This window comes from Rattus norvegicus, chromosome 10 (assembly GCF_036323735.1).
Source record: "Rattus norvegicus strain BN/NHsdMcwi chromosome 10, GRCr8, whole genome shotgun sequence".
Lineage (NCBI taxonomy): Eukaryota > Metazoa > Chordata > Mammalia > Rodentia > Muridae > Rattus > Rattus norvegicus.
In genome coordinates, this window is record NC_086028.1 from 91731306 (window position 1) to 91756318 (window position 25013).

The 25013-nt window shown below is 50.8% G+C and overlaps 2 protein-coding genes across 4 annotated transcripts in view; both read right to left on the reverse strand.

Moving 5' to 3' along the window:
- Positions 1-7828: 7828 nt before the first annotated feature.
- On the reverse strand, positions 7829-11007 carry Cd79b (CD79b molecule). Of its 2 annotated transcripts, NM_133533.2 has the most exons (6): positions 10851-10975; positions 10141-10191; positions 9127-9435; positions 8823-8941; positions 8493-8534; positions 7829-8393 (listed from the first exon to the last, which is right to left on the reverse strand). In NM_133533.2, exons 1-6 carry the CDS (start codon positions 10915-10917, stop codon positions 8295-8297), a joined length of 687 nt encoding a protein of 228 aa, NP_598217.1. In that variant the 5' UTR covers positions 10918-10975; the 3' UTR covers positions 7829-8294. The 2 variants fall into 2 exon arrangements, with proteins under 2 accessions (NP_598217.1, XP_063124435.1); XM_063268365.1 differs by having other exon boundaries at positions 7829-8941; positions 10851-11007.
- Positions 11008-14153: 3146 nt separating this feature from the next.
- The window catches only part of Scn4a (sodium voltage-gated channel alpha subunit 4), a 50994-nt gene continuing 40134 nt past the window's right edge, over positions 14154-25013 (reverse strand). The window contains exons 19-26 of one of the 2 annotated variants that reach the window (XM_006247559.5): positions 24441-24614; positions 23878-24000; positions 22109-22387; positions 21816-21869; positions 21476-21613; positions 20530-20634; positions 18897-19167; positions 14154-17652 (exon numbers count right to left, since the gene is read on the reverse strand). In XM_006247559.5, coding sequence (XP_006247621.1) covers positions 16397-17652; positions 18897-19167; positions 20530-20634; positions 21476-21613; positions 21816-21869; positions 22109-22387; positions 23878-24000; positions 24441-24614 — 2400 coding nt within the window. In that variant the 3' untranslated portion in view covers positions 14154-16396. The remainder of the gene's footprint in view (positions 17653-18896; positions 19168-20529; positions 20635-21475; positions 21614-21815; positions 21870-22108; positions 22388-23877; positions 24001-24440; positions 24615-25013) is intronic. The other variant, NM_013178.2, reaches the window with a different exon arrangement.

Here is a 25013-nt window from a genome sequence, read left to right on the forward strand (position 1 = left end):
GGGCTAGGTCTGTGGAAGGCTCCAGGAGTTAACTGAAGATACAGGAGCTAAGAAAGAAGGTCCCACTGAGAGGGGGAGAAATTGACACCTATTCTTGCCATATCAGAACTGAAGTGACCCCAGAAAGGAGTTGCCCAGGGGACCTTGAGGACCCCTGGGGATATGTCTTTATAGAATGTTAATATTGCTACCTCTAGGCCCAGGAGGCGAGCTGAGGATAAGTGTGAGATCAGAGGGGGTTGGAGATCTTTTCTCTAGTCTGGACCATTTTAGGATGTCTGGTGACAGAGACCAAAACCAGAATTCATTCCTACTAGAAACTAAGCTTTAAATTGTCCAGTCTTGGTGTACCACTGAGACCTCTGATAACTTCAGGCTTAGAGGCTGCCAACTAGTGGCTTCTGTGTGGCCTGTGGGGAGAGGCGGTGACCAACATCTCTGATCCCAGCCTTCAAAAGTTCATTCTGACTTCTCTAGTCATCTCTAAGAAATACCCATTTTTAGAGTTGGATTGATGGCTTGGTCCTTAAGGAGCTTGCTTCACAAGCAAGAATGACCAGAGCCTGGATCTAGTCTTTGTAAGTCAGGGCGTGGTTACGTATAGCTGTAACCCCAGTGCTGGAGAGACAGAGACAGCAGGATGCCTGGAACTGCTCTAGATGGATCTTTGAGTTTCAGGTTCAGTAAAAGACCCTTTCAATAAAAACAAGGAGAAGGGGCGGCAGCAGTAGCTCAGAAGTTCAGAGAGCACCGACTGCTCATGCAGCAGACCCAAGTTTGATTCCTAGCATCTCCATGGGCCAGCTCACAACTGCTTGTAACTATAGTTCCAGGGGGATCCAATATTCTCTTCTAGTCTCCATGTTTTCCTGCATTCATGTGTATACACACACACACACACACACACACACACACACACTACACATAATTTCAAAACAAAACAGTAAAAGTAAGGTAGGGTGGACAGGGCTGGAGAAACTGTTGGCTTCTGGCTTCCACGCACATTCACACACAGGTGCATACACTTATGCACATACATGAACAGATACAGACATACACAAAGAACGCCTCTTATAACTTGGAGTCCATGTTTGGAAGCACTTTGTGTGTCCAGACTTGACTGTCTCTGGACTTCTCCGTGCCTACCGGGCAAGGTCACAGACCTGATCCTAAAGCAGTCTCTTCTACACTTTGAGGTTCGAGTCTATGGGTGGAAGCGGTCTCATTTTTCTAATTCTGGTAGCTTTGCACACTTCTCACTGGGAATTTGAAGCCTGCCCTCCCGACTTCTTGTTTTGACCTCTTCTGGAGATCAGAGTTGGTTATTGCAGTCACATACATACACATATTACATAAAAATGCACAAACATATTCGTGCTCAGGCTACTTTGGAACTCACTGTGTAGCCCAGACTGGCCTCAAACTCATGATCCTCCTGCCTCAACATCCTGAGTGTGGTGTAAACTCCCTGTCTCCAGCCAGTACACCAGTCTCAGCCAGTCTAGTACTCGAGTCTTAGCACTGTTGATCACTCGCTCTTTAGACTCTAAAGTTGTTTTGCTTTGTTTTTGAGACAGGGTTTCTCTGTGTAACAGAGCCCTGGCTGTCCTGGACTCACTTTGTAGAGCAGGCTGACCTCAAACTCCCAGAGATCTATCTGCCTCCACCTCCTGAGTGCTGGGAATAAAAAGCATGCACCACCATGCCAGGCTGAGACTTTAAAATTTAGAGAACATTATTTGGGGATTCCCAAGGGCCTTTCCAGGAGAGGTGAGTTTCTGAAGACCCACCTCGTGGCGGGAACTGTAGTGGACAATAGGGCGTGTGCATCTCATTTGAGAGCTGAGGACACCGAGGCTTCAAGATAGATTACCTGGGTCTTGTAGTTTCTGAGGGATGACCCTGTGGACTGTCCCGCTATGTACAACCCTTTAGAAGCCTGCTCTAATAAAGACAAGGGCATTGCCAGGCATGGCTGGGCCTTCCTCAATGCACAGCAAGCCCTCACACAGATGTTCACTGAAGGTAGGAGGAATCAAATGCAAAGGAATTGAATGGGGCCATCCACAGACGCTAAGAAAAGTCACAGGAAAAAAAACAACCCCATGCAGCCTGGGTCAGCGAAGCAGACCACACCACCAATCTTCGTATGTGCACTGCACGTTTCAGTGTGCCTCGTGGTTTCACTTCCTGTATCTTCTGGGACCCTGGAGTTCTCTCTCCCCACAATGCAACAGAAGAAGGAGGGTCTTAGAGGGCTGAATGGAAGGCTGGGCAGGCACCCTTGTGTGTCGGTGGGGGGTTGTTTATGCTGGGGGATAATCTATGAGCAATCTGGACAGGCGAATTAGCCTCCACTCCGGAGGTTACTCCCCAGGGAGAGAGACCTATTGAAAAAAATGTTCTAGGGTAAAAAGACACCTCTGTCTGCAAAGCGTTTTGCCTCAGTTAGACTCCCCAGATCCCATGGGGTTTGTTTGTTTGTTTGTTTGTTTGTTTGTTTTAAATGGTGGTGAGTGGATTACCCTGATAACCGTGGTGCTGAGGACACAGAGGCAGGAAGATCTGTGGGGGTAGAGAGCCAGCCATCTTTACTGACTCAGCCAGTTCCAGGCCAGAAAGAGACCTTGTTGAGAAAAACCCTGAGGAGTAGTACCATCCAAAGTTGTTCTCCGGCCTCCATATGCAAACACACATATATACCTGCATACCCACACATGTGTGTGCACTCACACCTACATGCACACTCACACACACACAGACACACACACAGACATGCACATACACACATACACACACAGACACACACACACAGACACGCACATACACACATACAGACACACACACAGACACACACACAGACACACACAGACACTCACACACATATACACACATACACTCACACACACATTCACACACATACACACACACTCACACACACATACACACATACACTCACACATACACACACCACACACACATATTCACACACACACATACACACACTCACACTCACACATATACACACATACACTCACACACACATACATACACCACACACACAGACACACACATATATACACACTCACACACTCTCACACACACATACATGCACAGACACACACACATATATACACACACTCACACATATACATACTCACACACACATGTACACACACTCACACACATGTACACACACGTACACACACGCACATACACACACAAAGAGACACACACATATACACACACACTCACACACATACACACACACATACACACACATATACACACACAAAGAGACACACACACTCACACACACATGTACATACATATGTACGTACATAAGTTGGGGTGCTTTTCCTAATAGGTTCCCTTAGTAACCGCTCCCTGCTCTCACCTTGTCCTTCGGCTATTTGTGATCGGCTTGTTCCCATTACCTCACTGTTCTCTCTGAGGTGGTATTCCTGCCTTTCTTCTACTCATTCCCCACCCCGCGCTACTTCTCTCAGTGACACAGAGATCTCTACGTAGCCCAGGTTAGACCCAAACTCTCTATTTCCTGTCCCAGTCCCTGAATGCTAGGATTGCATCCAGGTGCATGCAACTATTCTTGCTCAGGCCTTGAACAAATGCTGGCGGTCCATCCCCCAAGGCGAGCATTGAACCAGGACGCACCCCATGGAAGGAGCAGGCAAGCTGGTGTAGTACTGGGCAGAGGACCAAAGGGCACCTGCTCACAGGAATGAATGCTTGGGAAGAGAACCAAGGGAGACCCAGAGGGCAAATCCTCGGAAACCCTCGTGTCTCAAAGTCAAGTCTTTCGTTTCTTTTCTGTTATTGTGGTTTCTTTTCCTTTCTTTTTCTGAGACAGGGTCTCCCTATATACACAATCCAACCAGACTCGAAATAAATGTAGAAACCCCCTTACCTCCACCTCCATAGTTGCTTTTAGGCCAAAGGGACAGGTACACGAATGTACAGCCACAAATACATGAAAACAAAAGCTAACTGGAAAAGTAGGCAAGGCTGCGTGCACACACTAATAACAAGTCTATAGAGCAGACCCATGCTTGCTGAATCTGGACCCTAATGGTGTCTGACTTCTCCATCCTGCCAAGTGGAGAGGGAGTATCCAAGGAAAGGTGACTTAAAAAAAAGATGTTTTCTTTCTTTCCTTCCTCCTTTCTTTCTTTCTCTCTTTCTTTCTTCCTTCCTTCCTTCCTTCCTTTCTTCCTTTTTTTTTTTTTTTTTTTTTTTTTTTTTTTTTTTTTTTTTTTTTTTTTTTACCGTTTTGTTTTGACAGGATTCACTCTGCAACCCAGGTTGACTTCAGACACACACATGTCCATCCTCCTGTCTCAGCTTCCCAAGATCAGGGCAACTGGGGTAAGCCATCACACCAGCTTAAAAAACAAAAAACAAAAAACAACCGTACTAGGATCAGTCTAAATGTTTTTAAACAAACTACTTTCTGATTGAACTCAGAATTTAATGCCTGTTAATTTTTGTTCTATGCCGTCAGCTGCGTTTCCAAGGAAAGGCTCCTGGGTTGGGAAAGGCACCCCCAGTTGCACCTTGGTGTTTTCATTGCGATGAGACACTGGGGGGTGCCATCGTGTGGGTCGGGGGTGGGGTCAGCTCCAAGGCTTGGGAAGCATCCAGAAAGTCTCCAGTTCTGAAGTGGCCTTAAAAACAGCAGACAGAGTCCTGCAAGTCCAAACAATGTTCCCAGGTCCCTTGTGAGGCCCTGTCCCCCGTACAGGTGGCACAGGTCGCTAGACAGTAGCTATCGATGAGAACTACTTGCTGTTTCCACCCAAACAGAGGTGGCCTTTGGTACTTTGTTTTTCTCTCATCTCTGATTCTGTTGGAAAAACACCCAAAGCCATGGGGTCAGATGGCCTCAGTGCAGGCAGCACCTGCATCGAGGAGGGCCGGAAGTCAAGCTAGAGCGGAGGAGGAACCATTCTGTGCTTAACCCAGGGCCCCGGGGGACCAGGCTGGATTCCCCCAGTGGGCATTGGGGCATGTGCCCACCCAGGGCCTCTGAGCTGCATTCTACAGAAAGGAGGCTGGTCCGGGCCCTATTAACAAGGGAGTGTGCTTCCTACTTTGTGGTAAATGGAAAGAGTGGAACTTTATAAACCACAACTCTTTTAAACACCTACTGGAGTTCTGTCCCGCTGGTAGTTCTATCCCGTCCCTTCCTTCCTCCTCCTCTTCAGTTTTATTACTGCCCAGTCCCACGAGGGAGGCCAGCTGAGAAGCAGGAGACAGAATGGATCTTTGGTTCACAAAACCTGGTTGTGACTGCTGGCCAGTTTCTCTGAGCTCGTGAGGCTTTCCTCCCCTGAGTGTGTGGTGGGACTTTACTCTCATGGTTAAGCTGGGGCTATGCAGTTTCCTGTAGATGAGGATGGGGTACTCCACAAAAAATTTGGGAGCAGGAAAGAGGTGTTCGATGTTTATTTGCTGTGCTCAGAAATAGCTTTTGGTTCCTGTTCCATTTCCTGGTTTGTACAAACTTGACATGTTTTAGAATTTGGTAGAATGAATGACACAGAATGTCAAAAAAGTAAACAAACTTAATTATTTGATGTGACATTAAAAAAAAAAAAACAAACCAAAGCCACTCAGGAGGCAGAGGCAGGTGGATCTCTGTGAGTCCAAGGACAGCCTGGTCTACGGAGAAAGTTCCAGGGCAGCCAGAACTACACAGAGAAACCTTGTCTCAAAAACACAAAAAACAACAACAATAAAATGAGAACAATGAAACCCCAGATAAGCTGGGAAGATGCCTTAGCTGGTAAACGCTGGCCGTATAAATAGGAAGACTTTTCATTCAGTTCCCAGAACATGCGCACAAACCCCTGGCAGAGTTGCACACGCCTGCAATCCCACCACTGGGGAGGCTGATAGTAGGTGCTTGGGGCTGGATGGCCAGCCGGGCCAGCCTAACCTAAGGGCTCCAGCTTAGTTAGAGGCCTTGTCACACAAATTCATGAAGTGTTCTATACTTTTCTGTACAAGAGAAATACCCAGTCTCTGGCTCAACTCCCTTCCTTCAGTTTTCCAGACAGTTCTCAGTATATCGCCAAGGCCAGCCTTGAATGTCAAGCCTGAGTAGCTGGGATCAATAGGCACGTGTGTCATCACGACTTCTGGCAGCCAGATTGGATTGATGATTCCTGCCTTACAGATAAAAAAAAAAAAACAAAAAACAAAAAAAAAAAAACAAAAAAAAAAAACCTGAAGTCTGAGAGGGGCCTCACACTCTCGTGGCCCAGCTAGGTTTTCATTGCCTGTGGCGTGAGTTCCAGGAGCCCAGGGATCCATAAGACAGACAGAGTGAAACCGTAAACCCTCTTGAAACAGAAACACACCCCAAGGAGGGCTCCTCCATCAAAACCAAGGAAGTTACTGCCCTGCGGTGGTAGCAGCTGACGAGGTGCTCCCTGTCCGAATGATTATTTGTCAACAGACATTTCAAGGCTCAGGGAACCCCTGCTGCTGAAATGTGGTCTCCCATGAACCAGGGCAGCCCCAAACAGAGGAGATCCTACTTAGGGGAGAAGTTAAGACTCCCCCACCCTGGCTGGCTGCCTGGTCCCTAGTGGAGGAAGGTAGGGGACAGAATTAGCCTGAGTATGCAAAATAGCAGGAAAGTAAGGGCTCCAGCTCACTGAAGGCAGATGGCAAAACAAGCTGGTTCCCTCTGGCAGCCCAGACCAGGGGGTGGGGACGATGAGCCCAGTTCAACTATCCTGGTTCACCATGTGACAGGAGCTCTGACCTGTAGCCCCAGACCCGTGTGCCCTACCCACCTGTCCCACCCTGAATTCCAATGACATCTGTAGTCTCAGTCTTTCCCACATGCTGCCAGGGCCTAGAGATTCACCTGCCTGAATCCACAGCAGGGATGGCAAAGATGTGTTACAGGTTCCACCAAGGTCCGTTAGGAAGTAGAGCACCAGAGTGGGGTTGGGAGGGAGGCTTGGCTTGGCTTGGCTTTATATAGGCAAACTGCCCCGGGCTACCCGGTTGGTTAAGGGGCTGCTAGTTTCTCTCAAGACCTAATTTGTGAGGCATTAGAGTTCGTGGGGAATGGGTAAGGATGTTTTCCTTTCCAGTGCTACTGGGATCATCCAGAACAAAAGCCCCCAACATTCACCATTCAAATCCTGTTTAGGAATCAATCTCTCTCTCTCTCTCTCTCTCTCTCTCTCTCTCTCTCTTCCTATCTCTCTGTCTCTCTCCCTCTCTCTCTGTGCCTATCTCTCTGTCTCTCTTTCTCTCTCTTTCTCTCTGTTTTTCTCTCTCTGTCTTGCTGTCTCTCTGTCTCTGTGTGTGTCTCTCTGTCTCTGTGTGTGTCTCTCTGTCTCTGTGTATGTCTCTCTGTCTCTGTGTGTCTCTGTTTCTCTCTCTCCATAGCCCTGGTTGCCCTGGAGCTCACTCTGTAGACCAGGCTGGCCTTGAACTCAGGGATCCAAGTACCTCTGCCTCCCAAGTGCTGGGATTAAAGATATGTACCACCATACCCAGCAGGAATCTCTCTCTCTTAATGGTTTAATGAAGAGCAGGATGAGGGTATTGCTGTTCATCTGAAAGATGGGTTGAATCCTCTTTCTCCAGCAACTGTTCCAGGGCGGGGTTTCTGGGGATGTAGCTGCAGGCCCCAACTGGGCCTCCAGGGGGGAAAGGTAGGGTGACTAGGGCAGACACTCCCTCCCACAGTTTCATAAGCCCACAGGTCCATATTCAAATGTCACTGTAGCTTACAGAACCATACCCACCCACCCAGCTCTGAGAGATGGATATCACAAATGTCTCTGGTGTCAGATACGCTGTTTATTCCACAGGAGGATGGGCTATAGGCTTTAGGGGATCCCTGGGATGAGAGGGAGAAGTGGCATTCTGGCATTCCCTTCTAGGTGCCACTGTGAACCGTGGTCCTTCCCGGACTCCTCAGGAAGCCAATGTGCTGAGTCCATTTGCAGATTCCAACAAGTCTCTGCTTTCCTGTCCCAAACATGGGGACAGAAACTGCATAGCATTTCCAGAAGCCTTGGGTCAAGTCTATCCCCCAGAGAACTCCTTACTCCATGCCACCACCCTATTGTCCTTCTACCCCGGGCCCTTCAGCAAGAGCTGGGGACCAGAGGCTAGAAAGAGAGGTGACATTGATGGTCCAACTTCAGATGCTGGCCAGGGTATCCAGGAAGCAGGGAACAGACTGTGAGCCAGGCAGTTTGGAAACAGTGAGGCCCAAGAGTTGAGCAGGATGGAGGTGGCCCTCACTCCTGGCCTGGGTGCTCTCCCACAGACCACTTTACCTCCCCTGTCCGAAGAGTCACTATGTCTTCATAGGTGGCTGTCTGGTCAATGTTCAAGCCCTAGGAACACAAATGGGAGGTCAGATCTGGGCCTCGTTCTAAGCATCACAACAAAGGGTGGACGCTGCAGCTCAGTTGCTAAGCAACCCTGACCCTTACCTCATAGGTGTGGTCCTCTTCCATCCCGGCCTTGCTGTCATCCTGCAGGAGAGTGGGGGTAGGGTGGGGAGAGAATGCAGTTCAGAGGGTTAGGGTCCTCCATCTCTGCCCCCTGATGGGCCAGGGATGTGGGTCAGGGTGGGGGAGAGGAAGAGGGAAGGAGTCTCCAAGACCAAATGAATGAACGAACAGTGAGCCAATGGACAGGCTTGGAGCTGGATGAGCAGCCACAGAGTCTGAGAATATGGGGACCCCGCCCAGGTCCTGTCTGCCCTGTGCCAACCTCCCAGCCTTCCAGAGCTCCTCCCACTCCCCAGTTCCAGTGGGCACCTTGTCTAGTAGTAAGAAGATGGGGACGATGATGAAGAGGATGATGAGGAGGGTCTGGATCATGATAATGCCATCTTTCAGCGTGTTCCGCCGCTTCAGTTGGTCCAACGTGCTGAATCCTGGGGATAGTAGGGCAGGGTATAACACTGGAGTTCAAGGTTAAACATGGTGGGTCTTTGGATACCCTAGGGATCTACTGCCCAGCAGCTCTCCTGGGGGCTCTAGGGTCATAGCCACCTCCCCTCACGGGGAGGCTCTGCTGGGAAGTGGGCGTGTATGGCTAAATGGTCTACCTTGCACACACCTAAGACTAGAAGTTCCGTGCCACAGCCATCGGTAACATCAGGTTCGGTGCTGTTGCACTTCTGCTGGCAGAAGTAGATGCCGTTATCCTCATACTGGATGTTTTGGAGAGTGAGGGTGTAGACAGAGCCATTCCGGGTCTGCGAAATGTGTCCGTCTTCTGGGAACAGTTCCTGAGGCCTCTGGTTCCCTTTCTGCCGGAACCAGGTCATGACACCTGAGTAGTCTGTGTGGCAGTGAAACTTCACCATGGAGCTCCGCTTTTTGGCTGCAAACCTCGGGTGCTGCCAGATCTTGGAACAAGGGCTTCCTGTGGACATCAGTGCAAGGCTCAAAATCAGGCTTAGCCTCTTCCTGTGTGCCAACCTAGTCCACCGTGGAAGGCATTGCCCTGGGTTAGTCTAGCTCACGTGTCTGGAACATCAGGGTTAGGAGGCAGAGGTATGAGAAAGTAAACTGTGTGAGGCTGCATACCAAGTCCCTGGTGTGCACCTCTTCCTGATCTAACCTCTGTCCACTTGTCTCACCTTGAAGAGGATTCTGGAACCTTCCCATTGCTTTTATGCCCACCGGAATGGCTAGATCCAGGCCTCATCTGCAGGACAGCCTTTTGGCCTGGTTGGGTACTTTAACTCTTTCCTACACCCACTCCAAGTTCCCCAGGATGATAAAGGTTGGATCCTTAGCCTTTCACCCGAGGCCCACCTCCCTTACCCTTCTCAGGGACCCACTCCTCTCAGGGTTCTGGCCTGAGAGGTTATTGGGTTTCCAGGAGCACAGACCCAGGCCTGTGGCCTTGTGGGATTCCCCATAGCTGTCCTGCTCTGATTCCCCAGCCTCAGCTTAGTTTTGGCCCTCAGTGGCCAGGGCTGGAGCACAGTAGTCTGATGAGAGCAACAACTGTTCAGAAATGGAGCCTTAATGAGACCTTGAGCTGGTGTCGGTATGGGCACTCTAGACAGGGCTGTGTTGAACCGATACATTTGTCCCAGAAGTGGTGGCTGAGGTAACTAACCTTGGAAAATCGGTGGCTGGTCACTCTTTGTCATCGCTGGTACTGGCTCACCTGGAGGGTGAGAGGAAGTGGGCAGGGCTAGGTCAGGCCTCTCTACCCTCAATTGATTGCCCCACCCTTACCCCTTCCACATTCCCAGGGCTACTTCCTCCTTCCGGGACTACAGCTTCAAGCCCCTTTAGCTCTCCCTCTCCCTGTACTGGAGAGGCAGAAGTAAGGCAGGGGTACTGGGAATCCCATACCCAGGCCCCTCCTGCCTTTATCATGAGGCTGGCCTGTAGCTTCTGTGGAATGGAGAAGGAAGCCACAGTCAGGAAGACTCTCCCGGTCTTTCAGGCAAAGAGAGGACTATTCCTGGAATATACTATCTTCCAGAATATAGGGGGAGCCTCATCCATGCAGTACCCTCAGGGCTTCGCCAAAAGCCACACTGACTCCCCTTCCTCCTGGCCACCACCTCTTCATAGCTGCCCACAAGATTAGTTAGCCCCTTGTACCAAGCTTAACCTGATACTCTTCAGGCTGGAAAGAGCTGGGACCTCAGGCCCTGAGCCTACCATTAAAACCCACAAACTGGGCACAGGACAGTCAGGGGGAGACAAACAAGAAGCAGAAAGCAAAAGACAGGAAGAGGCCAAGCAAACAAGAGACTGAACTAGGACTCAGAACTGAGCCGCCAGCAGGCCTATCGACTGTCACATAAGCCATACCTGAGAGGAGCAGCAGCAGGAACATCAGCCAGTGGCAGGGCACAGGAGACAGCACCAGTGTGGCCATGGTCACTGCTCTGTCTCTGAGCCCAAGGAGGGTCTGGGGCAAAACATGTAACTGTGTGTCAGCACGGGCTGCAACTTTTCTCCTCTCCACCTCTTCCCCATTAGGCCCCTTCCTGCCATGCAAATTGAGACCCAGGGGAGGGAGGCACCATTTCTCCGGGGACCCTAGGGAAGGCAGCTTCATCAGCTGGTCTGCTAGGACTTGAAAGGTGGTCCTGCCTGGGCAACACAGCTTTGGGTGTTTGATAGAAACCCTGGGAGGGAGATGTTCCTGAATCTTCTAAGGGCAGCCCAGTGTTTCTTACTCCCTCTCTCCCACTGAGGGTCATCTCTAAGGTCAGCTCGTCTCCTCTGTGGTTGCCTTGCTCTGAAAGAGCTGGGTCTGGTGAATTAAGCTAAACGCGTATCAATCCCCTGCAACAGCAGTTCTTAACCTGTGGGTCTGAACCGAATGCATGTTCCTGATGGTCCTAGGAAGCCCCCTCCCCATAAATTTATTTTTGTTGCTACTTCATAACTGTAATATTGCTACTGAGCAGTGTCTCAGTTCCTAAGACCATTGGAAATTTGTGTTCTTTAACGGTTGTGACCCATGGGTTGAGAATCGTTGCTTAAACGAAATCTGACCTTGACTCCTTTGTCCTGGACAACCCTTACCCTCTAGGAAGTGATACACCAAGGAAGGACAATTCACAAGACGTACTCACACACCAGGCTCCTGGAGAGGCCCAGAGTAGGGCTTCTTAGAGTACAAGAAGCCATGTCAAAAGTTGGCTCTGTGAAAAGGGAGCCATAGAGGTTCTTGTGCAAAAGTATAGCAACTAATAGAAGAAAATAGAGCCTAGAGCTGGATAGTAATGGGCCACGCCTTTAATCCTAGCACTCGGGAGTCAGAGGCCAGCCTGGTCTACAGAATGAGTTCCAGGACAGGCAGAGCTACACAGAGAAATCCTGTCTTAGAAGAAGAAAAGGAGGGGCTGGAGAGATGGCTCAGTGGTTAAGAGCACCGACTGCTCTTCCCGAGGCCCTGAGTTCAAATCCCAGCAACCACATGGTGGCTCACAACCATCTGTAATGAGATCTGATGCCCTCTTCTGGTGTGTCTGAAGACAGCTACAGTGTACTCATATATATGATAAATAAATAAAACATTTTAAAAAAAAGAAGAAGAAAAGGAGGAGGAGGAGGAGGAGGAAGGAGAAGAGGAGGAGGAGGAAGAGGAAGAGGACAAAGAGGAGGAATGCAGCCTAGGCCCTCAACACAGCCCTCTTCATCTTGTATAAGAATTTGCTGTGGATTCCCAAAGGGGCTGGACTTAAGTAGAAACCACTTAGGGAAAACCTACCACTTCATGGTTGAAGGGGCTTTTCCAGGGAATTCTGTGGGATGTTGAGGTCACTGAAGTGCTGTATGTAGCTCTAGGGGTCCTGAGCGAAGAGAGGAATGGGGGCTGAGATGGGAGAGCCCTCTGATTCTGCAGTGAAGGCACTTTGGTCCTACCTTGACAGCTGGCAGGACCACAGGAGGAACCAGAGTATTTGGGGGTTCATCTGAGCGTAGCTTTGTGTCTTTGCCCCAGAGTCTGTGCAACTCTCTCTTTTTTTTATTTTAATTTAATTTTTATTTTATTTTATTTTAGTGCAACTCTTAAAACCTTGGGTGAGGGGTTGGGGATTTAGCTCAGTGGTAGAGCGCTTGCCTAGCAAGCACAAGGCCCTGGGTTTGGTCCCCAGCTCCGAAAAAAAGAAAAAAGAAAAAAAAAAAAAACAAAAAAACAAAACAAAAACCCTTCGGTGATATCCTTGTTCAGGGTGTGACCTAGCAGCTACATGTGACAGCCAGATCCTATCCTGCAGCCTAACCCCCTCGGAGTCTTATGTCACCTCTTAGCAGCTTCTTTTTCTGTCTTGCCTTCTGATCCCCAGGAAAGACAGATAGATATTAAGTCTTCAGTAGCCTCTGTTGACACTCACTGTCCCCATGTCCCATAGGTAGTCTGTGTGGATGGCAGAGTGGCCCAAATCTGAAGACTGGCAGCACCCTTCTTCCTTCACAGGGTTGGAAGGTGTGGTGGGGGTCAGACACTCCTACCTCTGACCCGAGACTGTACCTCACTTGACAGCGTAAAGGTCAGCTTCTGAGGGGTTACAGTAGGCCTAGGTCCTGGGCTATGGAAATTGGGGATCGGAGGGTTAAATCTGTATCTGAGAAGCAATTCATTCTGGGCAGTCCCAGATGTTTTTGATTCTTTCCAGATGTTCACAATGTAAAAAAAAAAAAAATTCTCTGAAAAGGTGTCAGATATTGAGCAGTAAGTGTCACCTAAGGGCAGGACAGAGATCCTAGGCCCTTCCCTGGCAGGAAGACAAAGTCCAGGGTCCCCCTCCTCTCAAAAGACTGGACCCTTCTGAGGCTTTAGTGATGGAAGTCTTGGTTGCCTATAGGGTTCAGGAACCTCAAGGTTGAAATGTTAATAGCAACGTTTTCAGGGCTCATACATGTGCCACCCAGGCTGTGTGGGGGCAGGGCTTGCTCTGGAGGTAAGTTCTAAGGCTCAGGTGTAAGGGAGGGCACAAGGGGTTGACAGGGGATGGTTGGCATCAACATCTCTGTGGGAGGGATGTTGATGTACCCTTTAAGCTTCATTCCCATTCATGCTAGGGAAGGGGGCAGCGGGGACCACCCCTGCAGGGCTATTTGTCACAGTTGGGGCCATGTTGTTCCCTTGCTAGTGACCGCATCATTAAGCCTTGTCCTGGGGTTGTGACGCCCGCCGCCCGTTCCTTCCCAGAACAGGAGGCCTTCGTAACCCACCCCCGCTTCTGCCCTGGGTTGTCCTAGCCTCATACCCCAACATCTGGCAACTTCTCTCTTCCCCTTTCCAGAAAGACATCACCAAAACAAGATGAGGAAGACAGGAGAGGGACAGGTGCTTAGGTGTATGGGAAGCAGTCAAGGGACTGCAGGACGGAAGCGGTCAGGAAGAGTGAACGGGAAGGAAGGACTCACACTCTCCCACTCTTGCCTGGGTATCCTGGGCCTGCAGATCTTGGTTGCCGGGAGAAAGGGCTGCTGAAGGAGGGAGGGGGAACTCAGCTTTCAACCCCAGAGTTCCTGTCCTGCCCTGACTTCCTCAAACTCACCATCCCTGTTGGTTGCCATTGCTGGCTCACCCACCCTTCTTCTAGCCTCCCTCAGCCCTCACCCACACGGAGGTTTGAAGGAGACCACATCCCAGAGGCATCAGGTGAGGGTTTATTATAAGAACTGTACAAAGAAGCTATTCCGACAGCCTGGATTCAGGCTGGTTCCCACCTAGACAAGGTGGGAGCTGGGCTCACTCAGCAGAGTGGGGGTCCACAGGCAGCGACAGCAGGCTCTGCTCACAGATCTTCCTCCACAGTGACTCTTTACTCTTTATAGATTCCTGAGGCTGTGAGGGCCAAGCCAGGCTTGATCCATGTAGAGGAAAGGCGTAGGAACTGGGTTCTGGGCAAGGGACTACTGACTCCCACTACAGGGACCTTCTGAGGGGGCAGTCGCCACAGGGAGGAGGACTCAACTCCTTGACACAAGAGACATGGGAAGGAGAAATAGAGGGGATGAGGACATGGGTGTGAGGACAAGAAACAGAGAAAGGGAGAGACAGCAGCTCAGAAGGGGGAGCCAGAGGGACATCCAGGTGAGGCAGGGAGGGCCGAGGGAACAAGGCAAGTAAGAAGACCCGTGGTGCCTGCACATGCGATTACACGTGCACACACATCTTCTTTTGAACGTTTTGCCGCTTCCTGAGTTTTACGCAATTGGTTTATAAGAAACAAGAAGAAGGGCTGGGGATTTAGCTCAGTGGTAGAGCGCTTGCCTAGGAAGCGCAAGGCCCTGGGTTCGGTCCCCAGCTCCGAAAAAAAGAACCAAAAAAAAAAAAAAAAAAAAAAAGAAAGAAACAAGAAGAAAAAGAAAAGGAATTTGGGCCAAGAGGAGACTTTGCAAAGCTTAGTTATGTGTTCCTCCTTATATACTCCTGCATAGCAAAATGAACTCTTCCACATTTAGGGATGCTTAGAGGAACAAACGTGTGGAGAAGACAAAATGTTCTCTCTCTCTCTCTCTCTCTCTTTCTCTCTCTCTCTCTCTCTCTTCACACACACACAAGCACAAACATTCACAGACACATGTGTATCTGCAGACACAGGGGTTCGTAATACATTATAACAGTCGTGCGCAAACTCATGACCTCGGGCTCACAAGCACAGATGTGCAGGCACACACACAAGGGACTACTGAATCCAGAGACCTCTGAGCAGGACCCTCATTCCCCCTTCCAAGCCTGGTCTCTGTTCTCTGAGTGTGGTGTAGTCAGGTCCTGGTGAGCAGAGCTAAGCAAAGAGGCTTTCCTCTTGGCAGTGGTGGTGTGGGTTTTTAATTTCAGCACGCAGGAGGCAGAGTCAGGCAGATACCTGAGTTTGAGGCTAACCCGATCTACAGAATGAATTCCAGGCAGCCAGGGCTACACGGAGAAAAGAAACCCTGTCTCAGGGGAAAACTTGCTTTCAGGCAATGAGAAGACCAAAGCCAAGCCTGGTGAGCCTTCTCACTGCATGCCCCAGTATCAACTCATCTCCCGTGTGCTGAGTTCTAGCATTCTCAGAGTCACTTGAGGAAGCAGGGAAGGGGCAGGGAAGGGGGGGGGCAGAGATTAGACAGGAGGAAGGCAGTCTTTCGTGTTTGATGGGGCTCCCAGGAGCCCTGGTATTCAAAGAAAGAAGGCAGGGAGGCGGGAACGGGCAGATTCTTGATAGAGAGCTTCCAACCTGACCCCAGGCAGATGTGGGCGCTCAGGCTCAAGGGCATGAATGCAGCTGGCAGGACCCAGCCTGTTTGACCCATCCACGCAATCTAGAGAAAGGTAATTTCTCAGGGCAATCCTTCCTTAGTTCTTCCCCCAGGGGCCAGCCAGGGGAGCTGCCCACCGGCCTGGATCTGACTGGGTGAAAGGTTTCAGAAGTCATGTTTCCAGCCTGATACATCCGGATCCAGCGGCCAATTGGTTCTGTACCAGAACCATTTCCCCTTTTACAGGGCATTCCTGAGCTGTCAGGGGGAAGCTGCACCCTAGAATTATGGGGGCGAGAGGGATAGCTAAGCTCTGGGGGTCAGGTGTAGGTTTGGGGGTTAAGATTCGTCTTTGTCTTGGCTAGAGCTGGGGTCCTGGGCCCTTAAAGTAGTGACAGGAAGGTGGCCAACCCCTCCAAGGTATGCTGGCTCTCCCCCAAGAAGGAAACAGCATTCAGATGTCCTGGCCTCCCCTGGCCAACAGAATGTCAGAGCATCGTAAAGATGAAATCAGGCAGCAGGGGCTTCCGACCCACCTGAACCCTGAGCACAATTTCCATACCCCTCAGCCCAGGTGTCAAGTCCTGTATAGCCCCCATCTCAAAGCCCTTCCCCTCCAACTCTGCGTGCAGCCTTGACGCTGCCATCTAGACAAGAGACTCTTTGACCCCTGGGCGAACTGTCTGCCCTTGTGGCGGTGATGATGAGGGGGGTAGTGGTGGAGGAGAAGGAGTCAGGGCAGTATCTGAGCTGCTGGTGGGTTTGGGCTCCACGGTGGGTCCAGCATCCTCTGTAGAGGCCTTCTCTTCCTCCCCCTGGCTCTGCACACCATCACCCTCTTTCTCATGGCCATACATCTTGTTCATGGTGTTGGCAAGCAATCCCTCCTTCTCGGGGGCCCCGTCGCCATTGCCGTCCTGGCTGTGACGGTACATGTAAGAGGCCTGCTTCACGGAGCGCTGCAGCAGGTGGCGGCGGTAGGCCCTCTGGATTTTGATAGCACACACCTCCTCCTGCTTCCTCTTGAGGGTGGTGGTGATGGGCTCATAGGAGACCTTGGAAGGGTTAGCTGCCATAAACTTCTCCTCCATGGTCTGCTTGAGGGCGTCCATCTCCCCAGAGTCACCCAGTACCTCTTTGGTCAGGGCAAAGAGGATGTCCAAGCAGTGGATCTTGTCGCCGGGCACCATGGGCAGGTCTAACGTGATAAGCTTGATCTTATTGGGTTTGGCGATTTTCAGCGGCTCCTGCAGGGTGTCCACAAAGTCCGAGAGGCGGCTGTAGTCGATGAACTGAGTGGCGTCCGGGTCGAACTTCTCCCAGGTCTCATAGAACATCTCGAAGTCATCCTCACTGAGGGGCTCGCTGCTCTCTTCGGTGGCCACGTTGAAATTCTCCAGGATGATAGCAATGTACATGTTGACCACGATGAGGAAGGAGATGATGATGTAGCTGCAGAAGAAACAGATGCCGATGGAAGGGTTGCCGCAGTCCCCCCTGACATTGGTACCCGGGTTCTCCAACGTCGGGTCACAGTCTGGGGGCCCACTGTTGAGGATGGGGTTCAGAAGCCCGTCCCAGCCGGCTGACGTGGTGATCTCGAAGAGGCAGATGATACTGTTGCCAAAGGTCTCAAAGTTAAACATGTCGTCGATGCCTGACTCTTTCTTGACGTAGGCGAAGTTAGACATGCCGAAGATCGAGTAGATGAACATGACCAGAAAGAGAAGGAGGCCGATGTTGAAGAGGGCGGGCAGGGACATCATCAGGGCGAACAGCAGCGTCCGGATGCCCTTGGCCCCGCGGATCAGACGCAGGACACGCCCGATCCGAGCCAAGCGGATCACACGGAACAGCGTGGGTGACACAAAGTATTTCTGTATCAAGTCAGAGAGCGCAAGGCCTGCAGAGAGAAACAGGCTCCGTCAGGGAACTGGGAGCAGGGAGGACTGGGGTCCCCTGAGCATGGTCCCTAGAGCTCTTGGGGATGCAGGGGATTACTGTGCCCTGATGGTTGGAGGTGGGATATACTAAAACTGACGAGGGTTCATCCTGAAATCTGCTTTTAGATACCACAGGTGAGAGACAAGGGAAGAGAGGGTAGCTGTGTGACTTGTTCTCATCTGAAAGATGGGACTGAGATGGCCCCTCTGTGAAAGAACAGAGCTGAGCCTGTTAAGTACATAGCAAATGCCTGGCCTACAGTAAACACTCAATGGGCAGTAGCTACTTACTGCCATGGTTGTAGACAGATCTGTTCTCCTCTCGGTGTATAAAGATTCTGGATCCCTTTTCTCATTTGTGTGTGTGTGTGTGTGTGTGTGCATGCGAGCGCGTGTGCGTGTGCGTGTGTTTACGTGTATTATATACTTATCTGTACATATGTGTTCATGTGTGTGTCCATGCTTGTATGCACATTCTTACTTGTACACATTAGTGTGTTTTTTCATGTATTATATACTTATCTGTACATATGTGTTCATACATGTGTACATGCATGCATGTACATTCTTTTTTTTTTTTTTTTGGTTCTTTTTTTTGGAGCTGGGAGCTGGGGACCGAACCCAGGGCCTTGCGCTTCCTAGGCAAGCGCTCTACCACTGAGCTAAATCCCCAACCCCGCATGTACATTCTTATACACATTATTATGTATATAATACATAATACATTGTGTGTGTGTGTGCATGTGTGTGTGAACATAGGCCAGAGGAAAACCTAATGTGTCATTTCTCAATGCCATCCACCTTGATTTTTGAAACAGGGTCTCTTACTGGCCCTGGGGTCCAATGATTAGGCTAGGCTGTCTGGTCAGTGACCACACCCCCCCCACACACACACACCCAGGGTCCCAACAAGCATGTGCTACCATGTACTCAGACCCTCATGCCTCTGCCGCAAGCGCGTTACCCACTGAGCTACCACTCCAGCCCCATCTTGTGCTTTTGATTCAGCGTGCGGCCACCCAAGTACACATGTGCTGATCCGGCCAGTGTTTCTTGGGGTGATCAGAGGCCTGTGAGCAGTGTCTTTGTGCATTAAAGGTGTGTTTGTATAAGGCGTGTGGGTTTTTCGGGGCCATAGCAGGTCTGCATGCAGGAGGAAGGGTTTCCTTGAATAGCTCATCTTAGTGCAGCCCTGCCAGCTCACCCACGATGGACAAGATGACAACCACAAAGTCAAAGATGTTCCAGCCAATGGTGAAGTAGTAATGGCGTAGGGCAAACATCTTCAGCACACACTCCCCTGTGAAGATGATAATGAAGACCATGTTGATGTTGTACAGGATGTCCACCTTGAGCTGGCTCTGGTCATCTGTCTCCACCATCATAGTAACCATGTTGAGGCAGATGAGGATCATGATGGAGATGTCAAACACCTGCTTCGTCACGAAGTCGTACACCATGCCCTGGATCTTGTTCTGCAGTGACACGGAACATGCACAGGTGGGGCATGGGGTTGGGGAGATGATCAGGACCCAGACAGGATGGGTATACATGGGTGGCACAGGATGGCACGAAAATAGCATGGGGAGGAGGGGAGAATGGGGAGAAGGGGTAAAGGATACTGGTGAAGAATGCCACAGGAGGGAAGGCTCTAGAACATCATTCTCTCCTCTCTCTCTCTCTCTCTCTCTCTCTCTCTCTCTCTCTCTCTCTCTCTCTGAGTGTGTGTGTATGTGAGTGTGAGTGTGTGAATGTGTGTATGTGCATGAGTGTGTGTTATGTGTGCTGAGTGTGTGTGTATGTATGTGAGTGTGTATGTGCATGAGTGTGTGTATGTGTGTATGTGAGTGTGTGTGTATGTGAGTGTGTGTATGTGTGTGTGCGTGAGTGCATGTGAGTGTGAGTGTATGTGAGTGTGAGTGTATGTGAGTGTGAGTGTATGTGAGTGTGTGTGAGTGTGTGAGTGTGTGTGAGAGTGTAAGTGTGTGAGTCTGTGTATGAGTGTGTATATGTGTGTGAGAGTGTGTGTGAGTGTGTGAGTGTGTGAGTGTGTGTGAGAGAGTGTAAGTGTGTGAGTGTGTGTGAGAGAGTGTAAGTGTGTGAGTCTGTGTATGTATGTGAGTGTGTATGTGCATGAGTGTGTGTGTATGTGTGTATGTGAGTGTGTATGTATGTGAGTGTGTATGTGCATGAGTGTGTGTATGTGTGTATGTGAGTGTGTGTATATATGTGAGTGTGTATGTGCATGAGTGTGTGTGTATGTGTGAGTGTGTGTATGTATGTGAGTGTGTGTATGTGTGTGTGCGTGAGTGCATGTGAGTGTATGTGAGTGTGAGTGTATGTGAGTGTGTGTGAGTGTGAGTGTGTGAGAGTGTGTGTGAGTCTGTGTATGAGTGTGTATATGTGTGTGAGAGTGTGTGTGAGTATGCGAGTGTGTGTGAGTGTGTGTGTGTGTGTGTGTGTGTGTGTGTGTGTGTGTGTGTGTGCGCGCGCTCTATATTCATCAGTCTCCACTCTGGGACCCTTCATCACTATGAAGTTCCCCAGTTCTCTCCCTCTCCATCCATTCTTCCCAAGTCATTGCTTGCTGGGTGTGTGGCCCTCCACAACCTGTTCCTGTCTCACAGGCCAGAGGTCCCACTTGAGAAAGTGGGTCGATACTGGAAAGCTTTGTGGTGCTAGATGAGCTGTAAGGAGCCAAGAGACACTTGTGCTTGGGAGCGGAGCCTTTGTGAGGTTGAGTCCCCAAAGGCAGAATGCAGGCTGCATGGATTCCTGCTGTCCTCTTAGGCAGCAGCCTGTTAGAGGTTACAGGAGGAGGGCCCAGAACCTGGTACCTGAGGCCGGGGAATTGGCTTCTGGGGCTTCTTGGAGCCAAGCTTCTTCATCGCGTTGTAGTATTTCTTCTGTTCCTCTGTCATGAAGATGTCTTTCCCTCCAAAGTATAGTAGGACAGAGACAGTAAGACTGAGATAGGTCCCTTTCCCTGCTTCCCGGACCCCTACTTCAAATACCACCTTGAGGGTGGCTTTCCCCTTTAAGAAGTGTCTGACTGGGAAGGCCAAGGCTCTGGAGAGACAAGAGATAAAGCGGTGAGGAAGGGAGAAACTGGGTCTACAGAAGTGGGTGTGTGTGAGCCAGGCAGTGGTGGTGGCAATACCTTTAATCCCAGCACTTGGGAGACAGAGGTAGGTTTGAGGCCAGCCTGGTCTACAGAGTGAGTTCTAGGACAGCCAGGGATACACAGAGAAACCCTGTCTTAAAAAACCAAACAACCCAGCAACAGAGAGAGAGAGAGAGAGAGAGAGAGAGAGAGAGAGAGAGAGAGAGAGAGAGAGAGGCAGACAAAGAGGGTTTCAGGCCAATTTCCCAGTTTCAGGCTAAGCTCTACCAATGTTTCACTAATGAGTTAGTCCTTAGTCTATAGCTGTTTTATTTATTGTTATTGAGATAGGGTCTCTCTCTATAGCCAAGGCTGGCCTCAAATACACTATGTAGCTCAGGCTGGCCTGCAACTTATGAACTTACTCCCTCAGATCTGTTAGTGAATAAAATTCCAGGTGTGTGTCACCATGTCTGTCTCTACATCAACCTTATTTTATAGATTAGAAAAACGAGGCTCACGGGGCTCGAGGCCCTGCTCAGTCCCTAGTGGGATTTAGATCCATGCTTGCTGCCCCAGCGTCTAGGTCAGTGACTGCTCGAGGCTGCTCAGGCAGCTCATGCCTAGGAGGGAGTAGGTGGATGGGGGAGGGGAGCCTCTGGGGTGGGCTGGATACTCATCTTCTTCTTCTGTTGGTTGAAGTTGTCGATGATGACACCGATGAAGAGGTTGAGGGTGAAGAAGGAGCCGAAGATGATGAAGATGACGAAGTAGAGGTACATGTAGAGGTTCACCTCATAGTCTGGCTGCTCCTCTTTCTGCAGGGTGAGGTACCCACATGGAGTTTCTCTTCATTCCCCAACGTACTGCGAGCAGGATTCCCCTCCTCCCCAGGCTGCTGGGCTTCCAGGAAGACAGTGTGGTGGGGTGGAGGTGTCAGGGTGGGAATGGGGGTGGCGGAATGGACGGACCACTCTTGCTGCCCCTTCTCCAACTTACCAACTCGTTGACCCAACTCACCTCCCGGGAGTCCACAGCTGCATACATGATATCCATCCAACCCTTGAATGTGGCCTGAGAGATCGTGGCAGGGCATGAGGGGAGGGGCTCCACCACAAGTCACCATTCATGTGTCCCTCCCTTCCCTGATCAAGCCCCGCCCCCCGAGAGACTACCTGCCACCCTGATAGCGAGAAACACTACCTCCAGGTCCCAGGGCATCGCAAACTGGGTTCCCATCCCTAACAAGCAACAGTGGGGTTCTGATATGATGAGAAAACAACCAGGACTTCTGCTCAGTGAATGCCACTCACCACCTGAAGGAGGGAGAGATAGCCCAGACCCACGTTGTCGTAGTTGACCTTGACATTCATCCAGCGGACCTGGCCTGTATACATGAGGCTCTCACACTCGGACTTGTTGTTGACCACCGAGATGTCGAATCTCTCAGAGGTGGTGGTGTTGACGCAGTAGTAGAACTTTCCAGCAAACAAGTTGACCCCCATGATGCTGAAGATGAGCCAGAAGATGAGGCAGACGAGGAGGACGTTCATGATGGAGGGGATAGCTCCCAGGAGGGCGTTCACCACCACCTAGGGTGGGGGTTGGGGTCATCGCTAGAGCCACACTCAGGCATCTGACCAAGGACTCTCGGCTAGGGGACCATGCAGGCACTAAGCTAAGCACTGCCACTCAGGAAGGGTCAGGGTTAGGCAGCCCTGGTAGGAGAGGAGTCTGAGGGGTTTTCTGTGTGTAGGTTAAAGGGTAGGACTAGGAGCTACCACGCTGGTCTTCTAGAAAGGCTCCCTGCTTGGCTGGAGCCATCAAGGCAGAGTAAAGATACCACGGGTTTCTCTGGAAGCAGCCAGGTCATGAGTCACCAAGCAGAAGACAAACACTGCTTTCTTAGCCCCCATAGGAAACTCAGCCCACGTGATCCGGCTTGGCTCACTGCTTCAGTGAGAGACACAGAAATGGCATAAAAAGAAGCCACCTAGTTCTGTGAAGCTAAAGGATTCAGGGCCAGATCCCTGGCCCTCAACGGCGCCAGCTGTATATGCCTACCACACTGCTTTAGTCTTGGCTGGATCTGAGAACTGTCCCCACTGCCGTCACCACCCTTCTTTAGATCTTTGAGGCAGAGTCTCGTGTATCCTAGGCCGGACTTGAACTTGCCGTGTAGCTGAAGGAGACCTCCAGCTTTTGCCATTACCTCCTGAGCTCTGGGGTTAGGGGGTGTGCTACCACACCTCATGTATGGGTCACAGGATTGTTCTGAGTTTACTGCATGCCAGGTAAGCACTCGACCAATCGAGCCTACCCTAGCCTGACTAGTTTCCTTTTAAGTAAGAGCTATGTCATGACCTCTAGACAGAGTTGGTGGCAGGAGCGGGGGTGGGAGAGGGTGTTGTGTTTCTTCAAATCAGTCGGCCATGACTGGTTATTTCTCTGAGTGGGCAGGGGTCCCAGCACCAGGATTGGAGGCCTAGCCTTAGACCAGCATCTTACATGAACTGGGGAAGGCAGGGTGCTTGGTCTGGGCCGCTGCTGTGCAATGAGTCTTATTTCCAGCAGGTCTCCAGTCAGCAGGGGAAGTCCCACTGGTCTTGCCTTGTGTTTACCTGTCACTTCCGCTCTCCCTGGCCTTTGGGGATCTTTTCTAAAGCACCCCTGAACCCAAGGACTTGGTTTCATACTCAAGAGGGGGAGGCTCAGGGATGAAGCAGAAATACTTAATCACTTGCCCACGTTACAGGACACTGGGGCCCTCAGACTGTGTTGGGGACCTCCATAAACCCACAGGTAGATCTTCCTCATCTTGCCTCAAATCAAGCCTTCAGGCCACCGCAGCAGCCTCTGCCGCCCTCCAGTGGTGGCAGAGTTAAGTTTAGAGTCTACTAGAACCTGGCGTAGGAATGGGGCTACCTGGAGATGGGTCACAGCCCCTAAACTCCAGGCATCAACACTTTGATCCCTCTGCCCTTGGTTGGCTGAAGTATTTTCATGCACCTTGTAACCCTGCCTGTGGGTGGCTGTTCCCATATCCCGAGCCTTCCTTAACATCCTCCTCTCTAGTACTCACCCTCATACCCTCAAATCGAGACAGTGCCCTCAGAGGTCGCAGGGCCCGGAGTGTGCGCAGGGATTTGATGGGCCCCAGCTCAGAGTAGCCCAGCCAGTTTGCCACCAGGCTGATGATGGAGACCTGGAAGAAGTGTGCGTTCAGGAGGTGGAGGGTCCCTGACTTTTTTCTACATATGAGAAGGGTGTCCCAGTTTCTGTGTCTCCTGTAGACCCCATCCCTGATAGATAATCTTGTCTGTTGGGAAGAGAAGGCTTGTGGCCTCTGGCACCCTTAGAGCCAGGGCTCACCTCAATGATGTCACCTACAACCATAAATGAGAAGGACGGTACCCATCTCCCATGCTTCCATGTGTCTATCAATAAGAATCTTGCACTGGCAGGGATCATAAGACCCAGGCCTGAACTGTCATGCTTGGGAAAGAAGAGGCTGGTCTACAGGGAGCAGTGCTGACCTGGATGGTCTGATGGATAGATTCAGATAGGCCCCCCCAAACCCCCCAGAGCCTGGGTTCTCTAAAGGCCATGACGTCCCGGCTCCGTGGCCGGACCCGGGGGACTCACGTCCACGATGAGGAAGTCGAGCCAGCACCAGGCATTGGTGAAATACACCTTGAAGCCGTAGGCGACCCACTTTAGCAACATCTCCAGGATGAAGATGTAGGTGAAGACCTTGTCGGCGTATTCCAGGATGGTGCGGATGACTCGTCGCTGTTCAATGTAGATGTCTTCGAAGGCCTGGGGACACCAGCACAAACCACGATGGCCAGGGGCTCGGCAGATGGGGCAGCAAGCGCTGCTCCCCATCCTGCCTGCTGTGGCTGGTTCCCAGGGGTCTTTCAGGGGTCGTAGGTTGTAGGGCCTCTGCGTATCTTCCATCTCCATCCCCATCACCAGGAGGGGCGAGACTCCTGGTAGGGAAGGAGTCTTCGTTCTCGACTATCTTCCGGGGGTCGACAATATAATGTGTCTTCAGTCCTGTCCACCCTTAACTTCAAATTCCCACCCACCTCCCGTTGGCTGAGGGGACAGGGTCCACGAAACAAAGGGCCCCGTCTTTTACTTTAAGAAAATGAATGCTGGGCTGGGGAGGTGCCTTATCTGTCCTGCAAATGCGAGAGCTGGAAGTTTGGGCTC